The sequence below is a fragment of the Rutidosis leptorrhynchoides genome, chromosome 3 (assembly GCF_046630445.1).
Source record: "Rutidosis leptorrhynchoides isolate AG116_Rl617_1_P2 chromosome 3, CSIRO_AGI_Rlap_v1, whole genome shotgun sequence".
In the NCBI taxonomy this organism is placed as follows: domain Eukaryota; kingdom Viridiplantae; phylum Streptophyta; class Magnoliopsida; order Asterales; family Asteraceae; genus Rutidosis; species Rutidosis leptorrhynchoides.
The window spans coordinates 58,912,346-58,935,001 of record NC_092335.1 but is presented as its reverse complement, the minus strand read 5'-3'; the positions used below and the strand labels follow the sequence as shown (position 1 = coordinate 58,935,001).

The window sequence follows — 22,656 nt, the reverse complement described above, 5'->3', positions numbered from 1 at the left end:
GGATGCCCGAGACGATGATGGACTAGTCACGGGTACGTTTCTTCACAACAAACCGTATATTTCATACTCGTTCGATTCGATTACCGCTAGACGTTTTACAACCAATACTTTGACTTGTACTCATTACCTTCCATCTTTTCCCCTAGATACTATTTAGGCAATTTAAGCGACCAACGGAAAAATATTGTGTGATTTCCCCATCATCTTGTATAGATTATTGTGAACTGAGTAATTTTCGGTTGGAAACCGATACCCTCTCCCTCGCATCCATGACCTCATGATTATTTGCACGAATCCCGTATGTTCCAAATCGACCTCCGTTCCGGTTATCATCAATTGGGGGTTAAGTGAGACGATGTCTCCTAAGCCACTTTCCGAACTCGCAACGTTAGTTGTAAAACTCTCTTAGTACCGTTTGATTTATTTAGGGCTCGCCCGTATCCATAAACCTCTTGAACCGCGTATACAAATTCATATAGACAAATCTGTTATCGTATTTATAGATGACATCTTAACTTATTTAAGTAAAGAAGGAACACGAACAACATCACCATCTTACGCTCGAACTTTTGAGAAAAGAGCAACTTTATACCAAATTCTCAGAGTGAGAACTTCTGTTGAACGAAGTCCAATTTTCTAGACCATGATGTTAATGGTCAAAGCATTACAATCAATCTCGAAATCAAGCCACATGTAATCGGGAAACTCTCCCAACTCAGACTTATGTTCGTAAAATCTTAGATCTCGTCTATTTTTACCGAAGATTCATTTCTGACTTTTCTCGTGTTACACGACTTTTAAACTCGTTAACTCACTAAGGAAAACTTTAAACCTCTCCGTGTTCGAACCTTGAGCGTGATTCTTCACACCAACATTTCTAGTTAAAATCGTATAGCAACAGATGGAACTCGAACATGGAAATATTTCTATTTGAACACCGAAAGGCATACTCTCTAGACTCAAAAAAAAAAAAAAAAAAAAAAAAAAAAAAAAAAAAAAAAAACTAAAATTCGTTATTTTACACGAAGAATTCGAATACTAAATTGTGGATCCGATCAATTTTCTCGTCATCCCGTACCACACTACCTACCTCTGTTATTTCACCGTCACCGTCTAATATTACTGGAATTTAAGATAACACACAATCCAACGATACTTCACTCTTCTTTGACTTAACGCCTTGTGTTTCTGATAATCGGTCAACTATTATTCAACCCCGAACTATACAACTACGTGTACTACCTCGTTTCTCTTTCAGGCTTCAACTTTTGACAACTAGAGGCACGTTATGGCAACCTCGAGATGTAAACTCATTCTATTCAAAGTCCTCATTTCACTCCTATCCTCATCGCTCGCATTTTCCGTTAAGGAAACTCCTTGTAACATTTCTCCATGGATAGAGAAACTCCTCATATTACATTAGTATTCGCCACTAGGGTGAATAGTCCTAACGAACATTTTTCAAACCCTAACTGACTTGTTCAAACATATCTTAAGAAATTCTATTCCAACATGGTGTATCTCCGTCATTTATCCTGTATTGAAATACTCGTTTCACCTCTAGCGTTGCAAGAGACCTTGGGAACCCGCTTAGACATATGTACCGCGTATCTCCTACAACCGACGAACCAAGCAAACGTGCGATTCAATCTTGGAAAGACATGTTACAGACTGGTATTGTCACCTTTAGTAGTTCCCCTTACTACGACAGCTATCACTCGTATATTAACGCAGCACTTTCCGAAACCCTATATGACCGCTAATGTCATACCCCTGTTCATTTAACCAAAGCATCAAACACCGAATCTTAACTTATCCAAGAAACAACAATTGAGATAATCCAAGTCCGAGTAGGGCTCGAGACAACCCTTAGTCACCAAAAGAGTTATACCAAACTTAGATGAAAACCTGACAAAATCCCTGTAACAGTGTAATATTGAGAACCCGCACCTTGGAAAGGTGTAATCCGTTTCGGGAATCAGGAAAAGTTAAACTCGCAACACGTTAACCCTTTTGAAACCTTGGAGCGTATCGGAACCGCTTCCTACCGTTTGGAACTTCTGACTCGATTAAGTTTCCGTTTACCCTACATTTCATGTAACAAACTTAGAAACGTGTCCTGCGGAACAGGAACGTGCAATCCTGCGAGATACACCAACTATCGATGACAAACTACTCTTCATAGGAAAACCAGTTGAAACCGGGGATCGTAAAAACCGAACCTTAATACAACGAAAAACCCTGACTACCCAAATTCATGAGAACCCTCAAGAACGTACTTTCACTTATTCATAGCATTGACAACGTAAAGTCTCGAGTAAGAGATATCGACTACTACTTCCAACTAAATTTCGGGACGAAATTTCTTTTGAGTTGTGGATAATGTAACATCCCGCGTTTTTCCGTTAAATTTATTTTTAACACCGTCTTTTTCTTTTAAATAATACCTTTCGTTATTTAAATTCGTAGTTTCCGTTGACTAACGTTCATAATAATTCCGTCATTTAATTATAACATCTCTCGTTAACTTGCGTTTTAAAAATATTCGATCGGTTAAATCCCGCACCCGCTTTGAAACTCGAGGGACCGGAGTTGCCAAATGGGCAAACTAGTTGACTAGGTCAACTAGTCAACCCATTTCATCCATTCCATCATCTTCCTCCTCCCTTTTTCTCTCCATCTCAAGAACACACACAAACCCATTCCATTCATTCATCATCTAAATTCAATCTTGGAAGCTCACAACAAATCCGATTACATATTTGGAATCCTCTCATCATTCTCTACGATTTGATACTAACTTCATCGATTTTGGGTAACATTTCTAAAACTCTAGATTTCTCTAAATTCGTGTTTTTGATTTGAAATGGTGTTAGTTAGTGTCTATGGCTCGAGTCTAACATGAATATATGTTTGGTTTGCTCGATTTGTTGTTTTGAGTAACTAGTTTGAACATTTGAAATGGGTTTGCTTAATCTTGCATTTTGGAAGATTAAATGTTGTTTGATTGTTAAAGTTCATGTTTTAATTGTGTTACTAGTATCACTAGCTTCGTTTTGATGCGTAGGTTGAATTGTAAAACTTCATAAACTTGATTAGTGATTTTGGTGATTTTGGATTAGGGTTGATAAGCTTTATATGAACTTTTGGTGCATCAAATGCTATGAATTGTTGTTGATAAGTGTTTAGTTGCAATGTGTGTTTGATTACCTTCAAAACGGCATATCGTATGTGTAAATTGGATTCCCGAATCATAAAATGCGTTTTTGGAACTTGAACTTAGATTATGAATGTTTAATTTCGGTTTTTGGTTGTTATAAGTGCAAGTTTGATTTATGATATGTGTTTAGTTGCATTCCTCGTCAAAATACCTTTCCAACGATGTATGATAGGCGTTATAAGTGTTTACGGGTCAAGAGTTGTGTTTGAATTGGTTTTGGCTCGTGCATATTTGTGGAAAACAGAAACAGACCTGTACAGGGGGTGGCGCGGCGCGCCCCTTACCCGCGCGGCGCGCAGAATAGGCTGAACAGATTCTGACCTCCTTGTCCATTTACACGCGAAATGTTTGACTAGCTACCGACCTCCGATTTACATGAAATTTGTTCTAATATACTTATATATGAATATTTAGCATAGAAAAATAGTCCGGGACCCGACCCGAACATGTTGACTTTTTCGTTGACTTTGACCCGACCAAGTTTGACTTTTTGTCAAACTTAACCAATTAATTATGCAATCTTCCTAACATGCTTTTATACTTGTATCTTGCATGAAACTTGGCAATTTGCTCCACATGCTACATAATCGAGTCGTGTCGAGCCATAGGACTAATTGAACAACTTTGACCGATCGTGTTTACCGTTATTTGATACGACCTATTTGTTTAGGTCAAGACTAGCATTGTTCTTGCACACATTTACTTGTTGAAGTACTTTACTACTCGTGCATTCAAGGTGAGATCATAGTCCCACTTTTTCAATCACTTTTATTCTTTACATCGTGGGCTGAGAAACACATACATTTCATACTGATTTACTTTTCATGCTTTTACATTGTGAACAAATACGAATACAAAGATGCATACGAGTTTGAACAAAAGTCCTCAATCCAATTATCATTAGTTCCACTTGCAGGGTGTAAGTGTAAGCGTGTAATTATGTTGTGTGGCCATACGGGTTTAACAAACCCTCATTCAGACGGCTCGCTACCGTTAGTGAATGAAATATAAATTCAACAATGTATAGTGTAAGTTCTAACACTAAATTCAAAATTCAGAGGGAAGATTCGGTTAAGCCTTGATAATTGGGTGCTCGTGATACAAATACTATTTTGGAATGTGAACGATTTTGGTTGAGCAATTCTTAAAGAACCTTGTGGTTCAATACAATTTACTTACTAAACCTATGATTTCACCAACGTTTTCGTTGACAGATTTCTATGTTTTTCTCAGGTCTTGCACGATATGTGATACATGCTTCCGCTCATTATTTGATACTTGCATTGGATGTCGAGTATACATGCTTTCCGTGGAACGTCTTTTGACTTTACTTTAAACTGTGTCGCCTGGATTTCAATCGTACTTAACGTTGTAATTTAACTTTTGGTTGAACAATTCTTGTAAACTTTGAAACAATCTTTATTTTGAAATGAAGGCGACATATTTTGGTCAAACGTTATCTTAAAGACTTATAATCAGGTAATGGGACCCACGTAGCCGACGCCGTCACTTGACGATTTGTCGGGGTCGCTACAATAACAATCTTATATCGAGTGGAAATCTTACTTGAACTTGTTTTTGTGTCATGATTCTGCTTCAAGAACTTTCAAGCCATCCAAGGATCCTTTGAAGCTAGATCTACTTTTCTCATTTCCAGTAGGTTTACCTACTAAAATTAAGGTAGTAATGATGTTCATAACATCATTTGATTCATACATATAAAACTATCTTATTCGAAGATTTAAACTTGTAATCACTAGAACATAGTTTAGTTAATTCTAAACTTGTTCGCAAATAAAGTTAATCCTTCTAACTTGACTATTAAAATCAACTAAACATGTTAAGACTTGATTAATTGAAATATGTTTCATATAGACAATTGACCACCCAAGTTGACCGGTGATTCACGAACGTTAAAACTTGTAAAAACTATATGATGACATGGTGCGACATTTTGCACCAAGTGTAAAAGAACTGGCCATGGTGCGAAAAAATGTGAGGTCTACGGACCAAAGTTTAACAGAACTAAAGGAACAAATAGTGGCGAAACAAGTAATGCCGCCTTTGTTTGTTATGGATGTAGAAAACCGGGCCACATTAGAAGTAATTGCCCGAATTAGGGGAATACTATAGGGCAGGGCCGCGGAAGAGTTTTCAATATTAATACGGCAGAAGCGCAGGAAGACCCGGAGCTTGTTACGGGTACGTTTCTTATTGATAATAAATCTGCTTATGTTTTATTTGATTCGGGTGCGGATAGAAGCTATATGAGTAGAGATTTTTGTGCTAAGTTAAGTTTCCCATTGACGCCTTCGGATAGTAAATTTTTACTCGAATTAGCAAATGGTAAATTAATTTCAGCAGATAATATATGTCGGGATAGAGAAATTAAACTGGGGGATGAAACGTTTAAAATTGATTTAATACCAGTCGAGTTAGGGAGTTTTGATGTTATAATTGGCATGGACTGGTTGAAAAAGGTGAGAGCAGAGGTCGTTTGTTACAAAAATGTGATTCGCATTATGCGTGAAAAGGGAAAACCTTTAATGGGGTACGGAGAAAAGAACAACGCGAAATTAAATCTTATTAGTAGTTTGAAGGCGTAAAAACTAATAAGAAAAGGTTGTTACGTCATTCTAGCACACATCGAGGAAGTTAAATCTGAAGAAAAGAACATCAATGATGTTCCCGTCGCAAAAGAATTTCCCGATGTATTTTTGAAAGAATTACCGGGATTACCCCCACATCGATCCGTTGAATTTCAAATAGACCATGTACCAGGAGCTGCACCAATAGCTCGTGCTCCATACAGACTCGCACCCAGCGAAATGAAAGAATTACAAAGTCAATTATAGGAACTCTTAGAGCGTGGTTTCATTCGACCAAGTACATCACCATGGGAAGCTCCTGTTCTGTTTGTCAAGAAGAAAGATGGTACATTCAGGTTGTGTATCAACTACCGAGAGTTGAAAAAACTTACCATCAAGAACCGCTACCCACTACCGAGAATCGACGACTTATTTGATCAACTACAAGGCTCGTCGGTTTATTCGAAGATTGATTTACGTTCTGGGTATCATCAAATGCGGGTGAAGGATGATGATATTCCAAAGACTGCTTTTAGGACGCGTTACGGTCATTACGAGTTTATGGTTATGCCATTTGGGTTGATTAACGCACCAGTTGTGTTCATGGACCTCATGAACCGAGTGTGTGGACCATACCTTGACAAGTTTGTCATTGTTTTCATCGATGACATGCTTATTTACTCAAAGAATGACCAAGAGCACGAAGAACATTTGAGAAAAGTGCTAGAGTTGTTAAGGAAAGAAAAACTGTACGCTAAATTTTCAAAGTGTGCATTTTGGTTGGGAGAAGTTCAATTCCTCGGTCATATAGTGAACAAAGAAGGTATTCAGGTGGATCCAGCAAAGATTGAAACCGTTGAAAAGTGGGAAACTCCGAAAACTCCGAAACACATACGCCAATTTTTAGGGCTAGCTGGTTATTACAGGAGATTCATCCAAGATTTTTCCAAAATAGCAAAACCCTTGACTGCATTAACGCATAAAGGGAAGAAATTTGAATGGAAGGATGAACAAGAGAAAGCGTTTCAATTGTTGAAGAAAAAGTTAACTATGGCACCTATATTGTCATTACCTGAAGGGAATGATGATTTTGTGATATATTGTGACGCCTCAAAGCAAGGTCTCGGTTGTGTATTAATGCAACGAATGAAGGTAATTGCTTATGTGTCTAGACAATTGAAGATTCACGAGCAGAATTATACGACACATGATTTGGAATTAGGCGCGGTTGTTTTTGCATTAAAGACTTGGAGGCACTACTTATATGGGGTCAAAAGTATTATATATACCGACCAAAAAAGTCTTCAACACATATTTAATCAGAAACAACTGAACATGAGGCAGCACAGATGGATTGAATTATTGAATGATTACGAGTTTGAGATTCGTTACTACCCGGGAAAGGCAAATGTGGTAGCCGATGCCTTGAGCAGAAATGACAGAGAACCTATTCGAGTAAAAGCTATGAATATAATGATTCACACTAAACTTACTACTCAAATAAATGAGGCGCAACAAGGAGTTTTAAAAGAGGGAAACTTAAGGGATGAAATACCCAAAGGATCGGAGAAGCATCTTATTATTCGGGAAGACGGAACCCGGTATAGGGCTGAAAGAATTTGGGTACCAAAATTTGGAGATATGAGAGAAATGGTACTTAGAGAAGCTCATAAAACCAGATACTCAATACATCCTGGAACGGGGAAGATGTACAAGGATCTCAAGAAACATTTTTGGTGGCCGGGTATGAAAGCCGATGTTGCTAAATACATAGGAGAATGTTTGACGTGTTCTAAGGTCAAAGCTGAGCATCAGAAACCATCAGGTCTACTTCAACAACCCGAAATCCCGGAATGGAAATGGGAAAACATTACCATGGATTTCATCACTAAATTTCCAAGGACTGCAAGTGGTTTTGATACTATTTGGGTAGTAGTTGATCGTCTCACCAAATCAGCACACTTCCTGCCAATAAGAGAAGATGACAAGATGGAGAAGTTAGCACGACTGTATTTGAAGGAAGTCGTCTCCAGACATGGAATACCAATCTCTATTATCTCTGATAGGGATGGCAGATTTATTTCAAGATTCTGGCAGACATTACAGCAAGCATTAGGAACTCGTCTAGACATGATTACTACCTATCATCCACAAACTGATGGGCAGAGCAAAAGGACGATACAAACACTTGAAGACATGCTACGAGCATGTGTTATTGATTTCGGAAACAGTTGGGATCGACATCTACCGTTAGCAGAATTTTCCTACAACAACAGCTACCATTCAAGCATTGAGATGGCGCCGTTTGAAGCACTTTATGGTAGAAAGTGCAGGTCTCCGATTTGTTGGAGTGAAGTGGGGTATAGACAGATTACGGGTCCAGAGATAATACAATAAACTACCGAGAAGATCATCCAAATTCAACAATGGTTGAAAACCGCTCAAAGTCGACAAAAGAGCTACGCTGATATTAAAAGAAAAGATATAGAATTTAAAATTGGAGAAATGGTCATGCTTAAAGTTGCACCTTGGAAAGGCGTTGTTCGATTTGGTAAACGAGGGAAATTAAATCCAAGGTATATTGGACCATTCAAGATTATTGATCGTGTCGGACCAGTAGTTTACCGACTTGAGTTACCTCAACAACTCGCGGCTGTACATAACACTTTCCACGTCTCAAATTTGAAGAAATGTTTTGCTAAAGAAGATCTCACTATTCCGTTAGACGAAATCCAAATCAACGAAAAACTTCAATTCATCGAAGAACCCGTCGAAATAATGGATCGTGAGGTTAAAAGACTTAAGCAAAACAAGATACCAATTATTAAGGTTCGATGGAATGCTCGTAGAGGACCCGAGTTCATCTGGGAACGATAAGATCAGATGAAGAAGAAATACCCGCACTTATTTCCAGAAGATACATCAACACCTCCAACTGCTTAAAATTTCGGGACGAAATTTATTTAACGGGTAGGTACTGTAGTGACCCGAACTTTTCCATGTTTATATATATTAAATGAAATTGATAATTACATGATTAAGTGTTTCCAACATGTTAAGCAATCAACCTTGTTAAGACTTGATTAATTGAAATAGGTTTCATATAGACAATTGACCACCCAAGTTGACCGGTGATTCACGAACGTTAAAACTTGTAAAAACTATATGATGACATATATATGATTATATATATAGTTAACATGACATTATGATAAGTAAGTATCTCATTAGGTATTTTAACAATGAGTTATATACATAAAATTGAGTTTATTGAATTAAGAAACTCGAAACGGTATATATAATGATTATCGTTATAACAACGTCTTACTAAATACATATGAATCATATTAAGATATTGATACACTATGTTTAATCATGATAAATGATAAGTAAACATGTCATTAAGTGTATTAACAATGAACTACATATGTAAAAACAAGACTACTAACTTAATGATTTCGAAACGAGACATATATGTAACGATTATCGTTGTAACAACATTTAACTGTATATATATCATACTAATATATATTAATATATCATAATATCATGATAATTTAATAATTTAACATCTCTTTAGATATAATAAACAATGGGTTAACAACATTTAACAAGATCGTTAACCTAAAGGTTTCAAAACAACATTTACATGTAACGACTAACGATGACTTAACAACTCAGTTAAAATGTATATACATGTAGTGTTTTAATATGTATTCATACACTTTTAAAAGACTTTTAGACACTTATCAAAATACTTCTACTTAACAAAAATGCTTACAATTACATCCTCGTTCAGTTTCATCAACAATTCTACTCGTATGCACCCGTATTCGTACTCGTACAATACACAGCTTTTAGATGTATGTACTATTGGTATATACACTCCAATGATTAGCTATTAGCAGCCCATGTGAGTCACCTAACACATGTGGGAACCATCATTTGGCAACTAGCATGAAATATGTCATAAAATTACAAAAATATTAGTAATCATTCATGACTTATTTACATGTAAACAAAATTACACATCCTTTATATCTAATCCATATACCAACGACCAAAAACACCTACAAACACTTTCATTCTTCAATTTTCTTCATCTAATTAATCTCTCTAAAGTTCTATCTTCAAGTTCTAAGTGTTCTTCATAAATTCTATAAGTTCTAGTTTCATAAAATCAAGAATACTTCCAAGATTGCTAGCTTACTTCCAATCTTGTAAAGTGATCATCCAACCTCAAGAAATCTTTCTTATTTATAGTAAGATATCTTTCTAATATAAGGTAATACTCATATTCAAACTTTGATTCAATTTCTATAACTATAACAATCTTATTTCGAGTGGAAATCTTACTTGAACTTGTTTTTGTGTCATGATTCTACTTCAAGAACTTTCAAGCCATCCAAGGATCTTTTGAAGCTAGATCTACTTTTCTCATTTCCAGTAGGTTTACCTACTAAAATTAAGGTAGTAATGATGTTCATAACATCATTTGATTCATACATATAAAACTATCTTATTCGAAGATTTAAACTTGTAATCACTAGAACATAGTTTAGTTAATTCTAAACTTGTTCGCAAATAAAGTTAATCCTTCTAACTTGACTATTAAAATCAACTAAACACATGTTCTATATCTATATCATATGCTAACTTAATGATTTAAAACCTGAAAACACGAAAAACACCGTAAAACCGGACATACGCCGTCGTAGTAACACCGCGGGCTGTTTTGGGTTTGATAATTAAAAACTATGATAAACTTTGATTTAAAAGTTGTTCTTCTGGAAAAATGATTTTTCTTATGAACATGAAACTATATCCAAAAATCATGGTTAAACTCAAAGTGGAAGTATGTTTTTCAAAATGGTCATCAAGACGTCGTTCTTTCGACTGAAATGACTACCTCTTACAAAAACAACTTGTAACTTATATTTCCGACTATAAACCTATACTTTTTATGTTTAGATTCATAAAATAGAGTTCAATATGAAACCATAGCAATTTGATTCACTCAAAACGGATTTAAAACGAAGAAGTTATGGGTAAAACAAGATTGGATATTTTTATTGTTGTAGCTACGGGAAATATTGTAACAATTCTATACAAATCATATCCTAGCTAACTTATATTGTATTATACATGTATTCTAATATATTATGAAATCTTGGGATACCATAGACACGTATACAATGTTTTGACATATCATATCGACCCATCTATATATATATTTCGGAACAACCATAGACACTCTATATGCAGTAATGTTTGAGTTAGCTATACAGGGTTGAGGTTGATTCTAAAATAACATATATACTTTGAGTTGTGATCGAGTCTGAGACTTGTAGACACTGGGTCGTGGATTGATTGGAGATAATATATATATATATATATATATATATATATATATATATATATATATTGCTTTATTTCTGTACATCTAACTGTGGATAATTAGTTGTAGGTTACTAACGAGGACTGCTGACTTAACAAACTCAAATCATTAAAACGTAATAAAAATGTTGTAAATATATTTTGAACATATTTTGATATATATGTACATATTTGTTATAGGTTCGTGAATCGACCAGTGGCCAAGTCTTACTTTCCGACGAAGTAAAAATCTGTGAAAGTGAGTTATAGTCCCACTTTTAAAATCTAATATTTTGGGATGAGAATACATGCAAATTTATAAATGTTTTACAAAATAGACACAAGTAAATGAAACAACTTTATATGGATGAATGATCGAAGCCGAATATGCCCCTTTTTAGCTTTGTAGCCTAAGAATTTAGGAACAGACCCCCAAATTGACGCGAATCCTAAAGATAGATCTATCGGGCCCAACAAGCCTCATTCTGGAATTTGGAATGCTTTAGTACTTCGAAATTATCATGTCCGATGGGTGTCCCGGAATGATGGGGATATTCTATATGCATCTTGTTAATGTCGGTTACCAGGTGTTCACCGTATGAATGATTTTTATCTCTATGTATGGGATGTATTGAAATATGAAATCTTGTGGTCTATTATTTCAATTGATAAATATATAGGTTAAACCTATAACTCACCAACATTTTTGTTGACGTTTAAAGCATGTTTATTCTCAGGTGATTATTAAGAGCTTCCGCTGTTGCATACTAAAATAAGGACAACATTTTGAGTTCATGCTTGTATGATATTATGTAAAAACTGCATTCAAGAAACTTATTTTTGATGTAATATATTCTTATTGTAAACCATTATGTAATGGTCGTGTGTAGACGGTATATTTTAGATTATCATTATTTGATAATCTACGTAATGCTTTTTAAACCTTTATCGATAAAATAAAGGTTATGGTTGTTTTAAAAATGAATGCAGTCTTTGAAAAACGTCTCATATAGAGGTCAAAACCTCGCGATGAAATCAATTAATATGGAACGTTAATAATCAATATGAACGGGACATTTCATGAAGTTTATGCTAAGATTAGGCTCGTTCCTCTAGGAAAGGACGATGTTTCTTATAATGTTAATGTTGAAGATAGAGTTGATTCTTATGAGAAACCAACTTCTTTTGTGAAAACGTTAACTCAATCTGATGCGAACTATGGAGGGGGGTTTTCTGTTCCGCGATATTATGTGGAGACTATATATCCTCATTTGAATTATTCACTAAATCCACATGTTCAAACTATTACAACTAAGGATGTTCATGGTGAGATTTGGAAGTTTAGGCACATCTACAGTGGGAATCCTAGGAGGCATCTTCTAAAAACTGGATGGAATACTTTTGTGAACCAGAAAAAAATGGTTGCTGGGGATTCAGTCGTATTTGTGAGGACTGATAATGAAGATCTTTGTGTTGGAATCAGACGTGTTAAGAGAGGTGACAGTAATATAAAAGTGAGGCCTGAAGATGTGATTGAAGCCACATCCCTTGCTGCCAGTAGACAACCATTTAAGGTTTCCTTTTACCCTCGCACAAACACTTCAGATTTTTATGTGAAGGCTTCTTGTTTGACTGCTTCATTGAGAAACCAGTGGTGTCCTGGAATGAGATTCAAAATGCCCTTTGAAAGAGAGGATTTGTCACGTGTCTAGTTCACGGGAACTGTATCGTCTGTTGGAGCGGCTGACCCGTTTCACTGGCCAAATTCTCCTTGGCGGCTTTTACAGGTAATGTGTACTTTATGTATTTATCTCCACGAGTCCTATTCATGCATTTTGGTACCGTAATAAGATTGATGTGTTTAATCAAAAAGTTTTTGTACAGTTTCATTTTTTTATTCTGGTATGAGTAACTGTTTAATTATTTGATCATTAGTGTTTCTTTTTGAAATGTTTTTGTTGACTTAGACTGTTATGCACATAGGCATCACAATGTAACACTCCCCTTTCTTTTTGACTGTATGAAATCCACACGTGATGAGCATAGTTCTTCTACACCTATCTTATACAACCTGTATAGTATTCACATTTTGATAATTTTAGAATATCACGAGCATAGTTCTATTAGTATATATTATTGTATATGCTATTTCTGTATGATGCAGGTTAGGTGGGATGAACCAGATCGGTTGCAGAATGTGGAACGGGTAAGTCCATGGCTGGTTGAACTGCTGTCAAATACGCCACCAATTCAATACTCACCACCCTTTTCAAGCAATACCATTGGGCCTAGTAGTTCTTTATGTGGTCCTCCTGAAAATGTTCATGGAAGCATTCAGGGAGCCAGGCATGCAGGGTTTGATATTCTGTTATTGGATCCCAACCTTACCCGCAAACTGCAGCCGGGACTTTTTCCTTCCACTCTTAAGAAAATCAATTCATATTCTACAGATTCCCAATTGGATGAAGATAGTGATGACGTTTCATACACACTAACCGTGGGAAGTTCTTCAAGTTTTAAGATGGACAAAAGTGTTGAGAAAGTGTTTTTACTGTTTGGTCAACCGATACACGTTGTCCAGCAAAGCTCTAGTGACAATTATGCTGACATAGACTCACGAGCTTCACAGGATGCATGCAACCAAGGTGATCAAAGGTAATAAGAGACTATTTCATTTTATGCTTTATAGCCTTGGATGTTATTTTTCCTGTGACTGGTTCTTACTATACTTACCATGGAAACATTATCATTACTTCTTTTATTGGGGATCGTTGCAGAAAACAGGATAAAGATTTGCAAACTCTTGACCTTGAACTCGACTCTTCGAAACAGACATGCTGAACTACCCATATTTGTATAGCAATGTCATGACTCATGTAGACAGTCTTAGATTTTCTGGTTTATATACCATAAGCGGCCGAATATTGGACTTGACTCTGAGTTTTGTTAAGACATATACCAATTTCCTCGTTTATGTTCCTAGACAGTTCGAGACTTGAGACTATTATGTTAGCTTTACTCTTAGTGTAAAAAGTTAGATGTACGTTAAATGATACCTAATATGATTTTTGTCACATAGGTATTTGTGTAACTCCTGCTTCACAAAGCAACATCACTGTTGCAGATGCCATGTAACCAAGTTCACTTTTTTTTGTTTGTTGCATGTACATGACTAAATGTAGTTTAACCGTATAGACTTGTCACAATTACAGATGAGATTGAACATTAGAAGTGGAATAAGAGGGCTGGAGTCACATAAAACACTTCAGCTATTTGAATTCCCATGAACATATATTCTCTTTAAACTTTAAAATGTTTTTTGGGTAAAGGGTTACCCCGGAAAATATTATTAAAAATAATAAAATGATACACCCCAATAAGCACAGCTGCTACAAGCGACTCTTGCAGCCAAGCAAATACAAAACACTACCCACTAGCAATCTATATGACTAAAAACAGACACAAGACTGCTAACAACCCATGACCGACTAAGACTTCTAACAAAGCTGCCAGTCCTCCTTCATTTGCTCCACTTTTTTCGTACTTTTGAAAGACGAGGTCATCAGTTTCAGCCTAACATTGGATCTGATATATTCAAACAATTGTTCTTCCGTCTTCTTACCCCGTTTAAACAACCTCGAGTTTCTTTCTCGCCAAATATGATAAACACTAGCACCAAAGCGAAGTTTAGCAACTATCCACGCCACCCCTTTACGGGTACCATTATTGATAATAACATCACGGCATATCTTCCAACCGTAACCACCCATGTCTACGCGAACCAAGTTTAAAACCAAAAGCCATATCTTCTTCGAATAAGCACATTCAAAGAAGAGATGTTCATGAGAATCCATGGAATCATTACACAAGAAACACACCAATGCCGGGTTATTGCGAAGCTCCCAAGGATTTAAACGATCCTGAGTTTTTAGGCGTTCACCCATCAAGAGCCACATAACAAAAGCGTGTTTAGGAATACATTGATTGAACCAAACGACATCAAACCAAGCAACAACATGACCACGGGGTCTGATCGACTCCCACATGCACCCAACCGAGGCCTTTCGGTCAGCATCAATGCCTTTCCAGATCAGTCTGTCTGGCGTATCATCTAATGCCGGATTCTGTAAAGAAGCTAAACCCGGAAATTTGGCCACCCATGCACTCGGACACTCAAAATCAGCATTAAAAACCTCGCTAACCTTTGCTTGGGTCGAGTAACCTGCACTAGTAATGTCATCTAATGAAATAACGTGACAAAGAGGACCCAAATCACACCATTCGTCGTACCATGCTGAAACAGATTTACCATCACCCAAACGATAAGCAAAAAATTGTCGAACCATGGGTCTAACCTGAAGCAGTTTATGCCAACTCCATGAGGAGTCTACTGAAATCGAAACTTGCCAAAAATTACAACCTCTTAATTTATACATGTGTATCCATTGAACCCACAACGAGTCCTTGAGCGTAAGTAATCGCCAAATATGAGAAGTCATAAGCGCCACGTTCCAATGCTTCAGGCGTTTAATACTCAACCCACCCTCTTCTTTTGGGAGACATACGTCATCCCATTTCACTTTAGCCTTACCCCTTTTTAATTCCCCTTGACACCAAAGGAAACCTCGCATCACTTTCTCAATGTCCTTGATAATAGCTTCCGGAAGAATAAAGACCGAGCACCAATACAATTGCATGGCCGTGATGACCGAGATAATTAGTTGGACTCGCCCTGCAAACGATAAATATTTATTCTTCCAATCACCTACTTTGATCCTTACTCTATCAACTAATATTTTGCAGTCTCGATACACTAGCCGAGAGGACACCAGAGGGACCCCCAAATAACGAACTGGAAGGGTACCCTCATCAAATGGGAGAGTGGCCAATATCATGTTCTTGATAGGAGTATTAACATGAGCAAAGAAAGCTGTGCTTTTCGGAAGGCTAGGTACTAGACCCAAACAATTCTTAAATTCCTCAAGAGAATCCCGAAGAATTTCAACCGAGTGAACATCCGCGTGAGAAAACAAGAATAAATCATCCGCAAAACATAAATTTACAATCTTGAGTTTATCACATCTCGGGTGATACCGAAATTTACCTCTTTGAGCAATATTCCTTTTCAACATTAACGTTAGAACCTCCATAACGAGCGTAAAGAGGTAAGGAGACATTGGATCCCCTTGCCTCAATCCTCGCTTGCCCTTGAAAAAGCCATGCAACTCCCCTTTCACACAAATAGAAAATGAAGGGGAAGTGACACACGCCATAATCCATTTAATCATCTTTATCGGGAAACCAAAACAAATAAGAGTGGCCTCAAGAAAATTCCAATCAATCGTATCGTACGCTTTTTGAATATCTACTTTAAATGCATATCTCGGGGTCCCACGATTCAAGTGGTAATTCTTCATAATTTCTTGGGTAAGAAGAATATTATCCGCTATTCTCCTACCCGGAATGAACGCCGACTGATTCGTGCTAACAACTTCATCCAAACACGCTTTAATTCTTGATGTAATAATCTTGCTTATGCACTTATAAATCACGTTACAGCAAGAAATCGGACGAAAATCAGTAACTTTACTAGGCGTTTTAGTCTTAGGGATTAAAGCAATAATTGTATTATTAATCTCCTTCAACATCTGGCCATTAACAAAAAACTCCTGAATAGCTCGAACAACATCCTTACCCACAATGTCCCATGCTTCCTTAAAAAACACATACGTATAGCCATCCGGACCAGGAGATTTTGAATCACCAATACCAAACATCGCTTCTTTGATTTCCTGTTCGGTGACGGGTTTAACCATGTCCACGGATCTATTATTACTTATTCTGTTTGGAAACAACGAAGACGGGTCACGAAATTCGTCACAACTAGATGCTACTCCTAGAAAGTTCTCAAAGTGTGAAACAATCAAAGGAGGAACCATATTACCTTCAACCATAACATCATTCGAATCCAGAAGGGCCTCTATAAGACTACGATTCATTCTTCCTTTAACAACCCGGTGGAAATAAGCAGTGTTACGATCCCCAACCCGTAGCCATTCAATTTTTGCCTTTTGTTTCAGAAGACTTTCCTCATCGAGAACAGCCTGATTATACTTTTTCAGCGCTTCAGTGACCCGTATACGACATTCACTCGAGCTGGGATGGTCATCAAGATCTTTCTGTGCAGCCTCTAAAATATCACGGGTAAGCTTTACGTTGTCATGAACATTACCATTGTCCCACATTAATTTACGCATGGTTTCCTTTAGAGAATACATTCTTTTAACTACACGATACATATGGTGGCCAGGCACGTCCACATTCCAACCTAACCGGACCTTTTCTTTGAAGTCATCACGTTTCGCAATGTAGTTACTAAATTTAAAGGGTCTAACCTTCCTCTCCATCTCAACCGGTATTCGAAGCACCGCTGGGCAGTGATCCGAGATATGATATGGTTGGAATATAACATACGCATTCGTCCACAAGTTAATAAAAACGTCGTTTGCCATAACTCTATCAATCTTTTTCAATATACCTGACGTTGAATTTGGACGTTGGTTCCAAGTATAACAAAAACCACTATGATTGACATTCGCCATGTTAATACTTTCAATACATTCCCGGAACTCACGCATGGCCAACGTACGGCTCGAGGAACTAGCAGTGGACTCCTCAATTTCCAAAGAGACACTAAAATCACCAAGAATCGACCATGGTTGACGGCCAATAGAAGCATTATGATATTGCAAGCTATTCCACAATTGTCTTCTTTGGATATAGTAATTATCAGCATACACAAAGGATAGATAACATTCCCATTTATCATCAATCGTCTTAGCAACACAATGGATAACTTGATCCGTCATGGCCAAGCACACCAATCGAACCTCATTAGGGTTCCAACCAACAATAATGCGAGTACCTAAAGCACACACATTAGTGTTGGAGATCCAATTCCAAGAAGGAAAAACAGAGTTACATATATCACTTAATTTGGCTATGGAGATATGAGACTCCAAAATAGCACAAATAGAGAGTTTATTACTACTAACCACATCACGAACCTCCTTTTGTTTAGGGATTAGGTTCAAACCCCTTATATTCCATGATGCGATATTTATCATTGGAAAACCCCAAGACCGGGAGTGCTTGCGCCCTCAGAAGGTTTTTTGGAACTAATAAACTCTGAAGTTTCATCATGATTTTCAATAACATCATCATCTTCATCTCTTAAATGAAACTCGTCCTGATTACCCAACACATCATAGGAATTCGAAACAGAAACACCTCCATTACTCGGCCCGACATCATTCTGTCCTCCACCACCATTGCGTTTAGCACTTTTGGGTCGATCAGTAGTAGTAACTTTTGGAACATAAACTACTTTAGTCTTGTTATGCATGGTAAATTCCTGTTGTTTCCCCTTGTCATTGTTTTTAGTCGCCTTCTTCTTATTCTTGACCCTCTCATACCCATCATTATCTACCAACTTGACTGGAGCAACCGGAACAGCCTTCGGGCATTGTGAGTCATTATGGCCAAAAACGTTGCAACATGAACACCTTGGAGGTTTCCACTCATATTTAACATGAACTACATATGTAGTACTTTTCTTTCCCTCCCTATTAGGTGTACCCACCTTGATAGAATCTTTAAGTGCACAATCCGCCGAAACCTAAATCATAGCTCGAGCGTAATTGGGTCGACCCCAAGATTCCAAACACATGGTGCTTGTGTAGGAATCCATCATCATCGGCCTCCCGATCTTTGAAGCGATAACACTTAACCCTATCTCGGTATAACCTGCCAACGGAACATCATGTAACTTACCCCAAACCGGGACTTTGGTGAGATCCTCTTTAGTGAGAGAGATATCCGGTGTCCATTTGTTTAAGATGATAGGTATCGTACGAATCATCCACGGTCCATTCTGCATAACATTCATCATACCTTCTTCAGTAGAAAACTAGAAAAAAAAGAACCCCTTGGCATTCATCATCATCTTCTCTATACCATACTTCTTCCAGGTATTCATTGCATAGCTTTGGACAACCGGAAAAGCCACCCTCTTACCCAAAAAGTAACCATACAATGTATTGTTATACCTTTTGTTAGCTTCCTCAACGGATTTAACAGGGATCATAACATCAATATCATCATCAACCGAACTCTCCTGTTCAATCATGCGAAAGTTAACAATTTTCTTTTGTTTTGAGGAACCTGCAACTGCATGGGCATAAGAAGCCAATGGTGTTCCAGGAACTTTAGGGGCTTCCTGATCAGCATCCTTTTTATCTGTTTCATCTCCTAATGGAGGAACAGTCACCTCCCATGAGTCAGTAGAATGAACACTAATACGATCATCTTTATCATCTTCCAAATTAGTCTCTTCTTCTCCACCTGTTTTCGTCTTCTTGGAACCCGGAATGGAACCCAGATAGATGTCGTCTTGTTTCGAACCCTTATCAATCTCATATTCAGATGAAGAATTATGCTCTTCTCCCTCCTTAACCGAATCACTCAGATCACTTCCAACAGTACGATTACGTAAAACCCTAGTTGCATTATCCGGAGCTTTCTTTTTCTTTTTACCCGCCATAGATAAGGACAACCAGGAGAATGATATTCACTAACGTTTAGGAAAGAAAGCAGAAAAGAACTCACCGGAATCTAAAAATCGCCGGAACCGCCAGAGAAAAATCCGGATCGGCTAGGGTTTTTTTTTTTTTTTTTTTTTAATTATCATTAGTATTTAAACTTTAAAATGTGTACCAAACATAGTATGTAGACACCATGTTGACATATTTCAAAGTTAAAGAGAATATATGTTTGATTATATTTGGATTGAATTTAGTTATTTATTTATTTATTTTTTTTGCCGAAAATATTAATATGTATATATATATATATATATATATATATATATATATATATATATATATATATATATATATATAATAGACCCGAGGATCCGGTGGAGCTACAGTGGGCAGATCGTGACGATCTGTAGTGAAAGTAATTGGTCACAGACGACCAAACCTCATTGACTCCTGCTCTGTTCGATCTAAACACTATGAACGTCAACATTGAAAACAGAGCGAGCATATTGAAATTACAATTAAGATTACAAATAAACAAAACCACCAAACCTAAGCCTAAAAACATACACATAAACCCGATCCCGTATCCAACCCTGCATCTTCACCCAGCAGAAACCGCAAATTCAAACCAAACACCGGGCAACCCAAGAACACCTATCCCGAGGCCTATTTGCCGAAGTCAACTAAGTCAACAACGCCGGCAACAACATCAAGCCTACAAAAGACTCAACGACGATAAAAATGGAATGAATGAACCAAACTCGCAGCAGCCGAACAGATCCAAATGCAGAATCAAACCGTAAAGGAACCAGTCATCTTCACCAATTTTCTAAGGACATTTACAAACCCCCAGACTCAAGCAGTCGCTAGCCTCCAGCAGCTTTCAGCATAAACCGACGACCGCCAATGACAACCAAACCCCCACCAGCACCATTTTAAGTCACCAGCGACCACTAGGGCCGTCAACAACATCACTAGCCGTCGTCAGCCACTAACAGTCGCAGACAACCACCAATGGCAGCTAGCAGAGGTCGACACTGTTTGCCACCACCTTCGACCATCGAGAGCCAATAACAGCTGCTAACAGCCACTCAAGGCCGTGAGCAGCCACTACCTCCCCTCAACAGTCTCCGGCGGGCCGGACCACCGAGATCTGCCGAATTTCAACACAAAACACGATCCACCTTACCTCAGCCATATCTACCCCACCTCCACCCAAAACCGAAGCCCAACCTAGTGAGATGTAGAGTTCCAGGCGGAACTCGTCGCCTACAAATTAACTTGAGAAGTGAAATGGCAGCGGAGACGGAGAAGAGAATCAGCAAGGCAAACCCAACCACCGGCCGGAATCGTCACCAAAAAACGCCCCAAAACTCTTAACGGTTCTCAGAGTCCAAGTAGAAAACACCTGAATTCGTCGCCTGAAAACAAGAGAAGAGATCGGAGCTAAAAACCCGTCGGAGAAGAGAAAGACGGAGGACCTTTATTCGGACAGAAAGCTTAGTAAATTGGTTAAGTCTTGTGTATTGCATTTATTGCCATGTGCACATACATGTAAAAATATTCAACATGTGACCTAAGTATGGTGGGGTTAGAGGTTATCTGCCTCAAAGCTCACACATCATGGAATGATGCACAGCAATTGGACTTTTGGGTTAACCCGTTAATTAAAGTTATATGTCAACAAACACCCAATTATCACTACAATATACAAATAGATTGCGAAACAGACGGTCCTTAAAAAGTAAATTTGGGAGAGAAAAAAAAGAAGAAATTGCTATCTAATTAAAAGATACATCATACAAACAAGTACCAAAAGATAACAAATCTTGGAGAGATTATTGATTAATTAATCAATTGTAATTAGGTTAATTGTAATATAGTTCGAGGCCCATGCCATCAAGAATCTCATAATCCTGAAGAGTGGTATGATCTTTAATTCTTTATAGATAGTGTACCACTTATGAATCCTTATTTTATCAGCCATTGTTCCTGTTTGAGCAGCTACAAGCTTTTTGAGGTCGCCAATAGTGTCATCTTCGTTGCATTTCACGCGAACTTTTTTACCTAATCTGTCGTTCAATACAACCTCGATCATCTTCTTCGATCGCTATACACTAGCCCTAATTTCTAATTTTCTAATTATATTATATTATATTATATTATATATTATATTATATTACACCTACAAACTAAAACTCCAGTTTCAGTTTTACGGGTTTTCGTTTTGAGTCTGTGTTCACACTAAAAACAGTCCCTCAAGTTCGACTTAATTTACAAAACACCCCCTCAAGTTTACACTTTTTCAGAGGTAGAAAGCGTAAATATATAATTTTATTCAAATAAAATAAACTAATTCCACCCGAATTTTCAGCGGGTCGTATTTTCTCGCTCGGTGCGAGTTAAAATTTTTCGAAACTACCGTTCAACTCGAAAAAATTAGGCGAACCCAACGGGACTAACTATACGCGAAACGGACATCGTTAAAAAACACTGGATAACGGGCCCTATATTCTCGCTCGATGCGAGTTAAATTTTTTCGAGACCACCGTTTAACTCGAAAATTTTTTACGAACATAACGCGACTAACTATACCCGAAACGGACATCGTTAAAAGAACACTAAATATTTCGGCCTATATTACATACATATACATACACGTCCAACAAACAACACAACCTACTAGATATATTATGTACCAAACAACGTATATCCAAATTCGACCGCGCGTCGAATACAACCGCAGCAACGTGCGGTCGAATTTTTTTCTAGTTTGATTCAATTGTCAAATTACGAGATTCTTGTTGCGCTTCTATAATTGTAAAAAAAAAAAAAAAAAAAAAAAAAAAAAAAAAAAACTGTTCTAGAA

The 22,656-nt window shown here is 37.3% G+C and overlaps 1 protein-coding gene and 1 pseudogene across 1 annotated transcript; one reads left to right on the top strand and one right to left on the bottom strand.

Moving 5' to 3' along the window:
* The first annotated feature begins 12,248 nt into the window (after window positions 1-12,248).
* LOC139900014 (auxin response factor 18-like) lies at window positions 12,249-14,319 on the top strand. The gene is made up of 4 exons (XM_071882829.1): window positions 12,249-12,758; window positions 12,897-12,971; window positions 13,349-13,829; window positions 14,264-14,319. The coding sequence occupies exons 1-4, from the start codon at window positions 12,249-12,251 to the stop codon at window positions 14,317-14,319; spliced, it is 1,122 nt and encodes a 373-aa protein (XP_071738930.1).
* Window positions 14,320-21,655: 7,336 nt separating this feature from the next.
* Window positions 21,656-21,885, bottom strand: LOC139896176 (ubiquitin-like protein 5; annotated as a pseudogene).
* Between the last annotated feature and the right edge of the window lie 771 nt (window positions 21,886-22,656).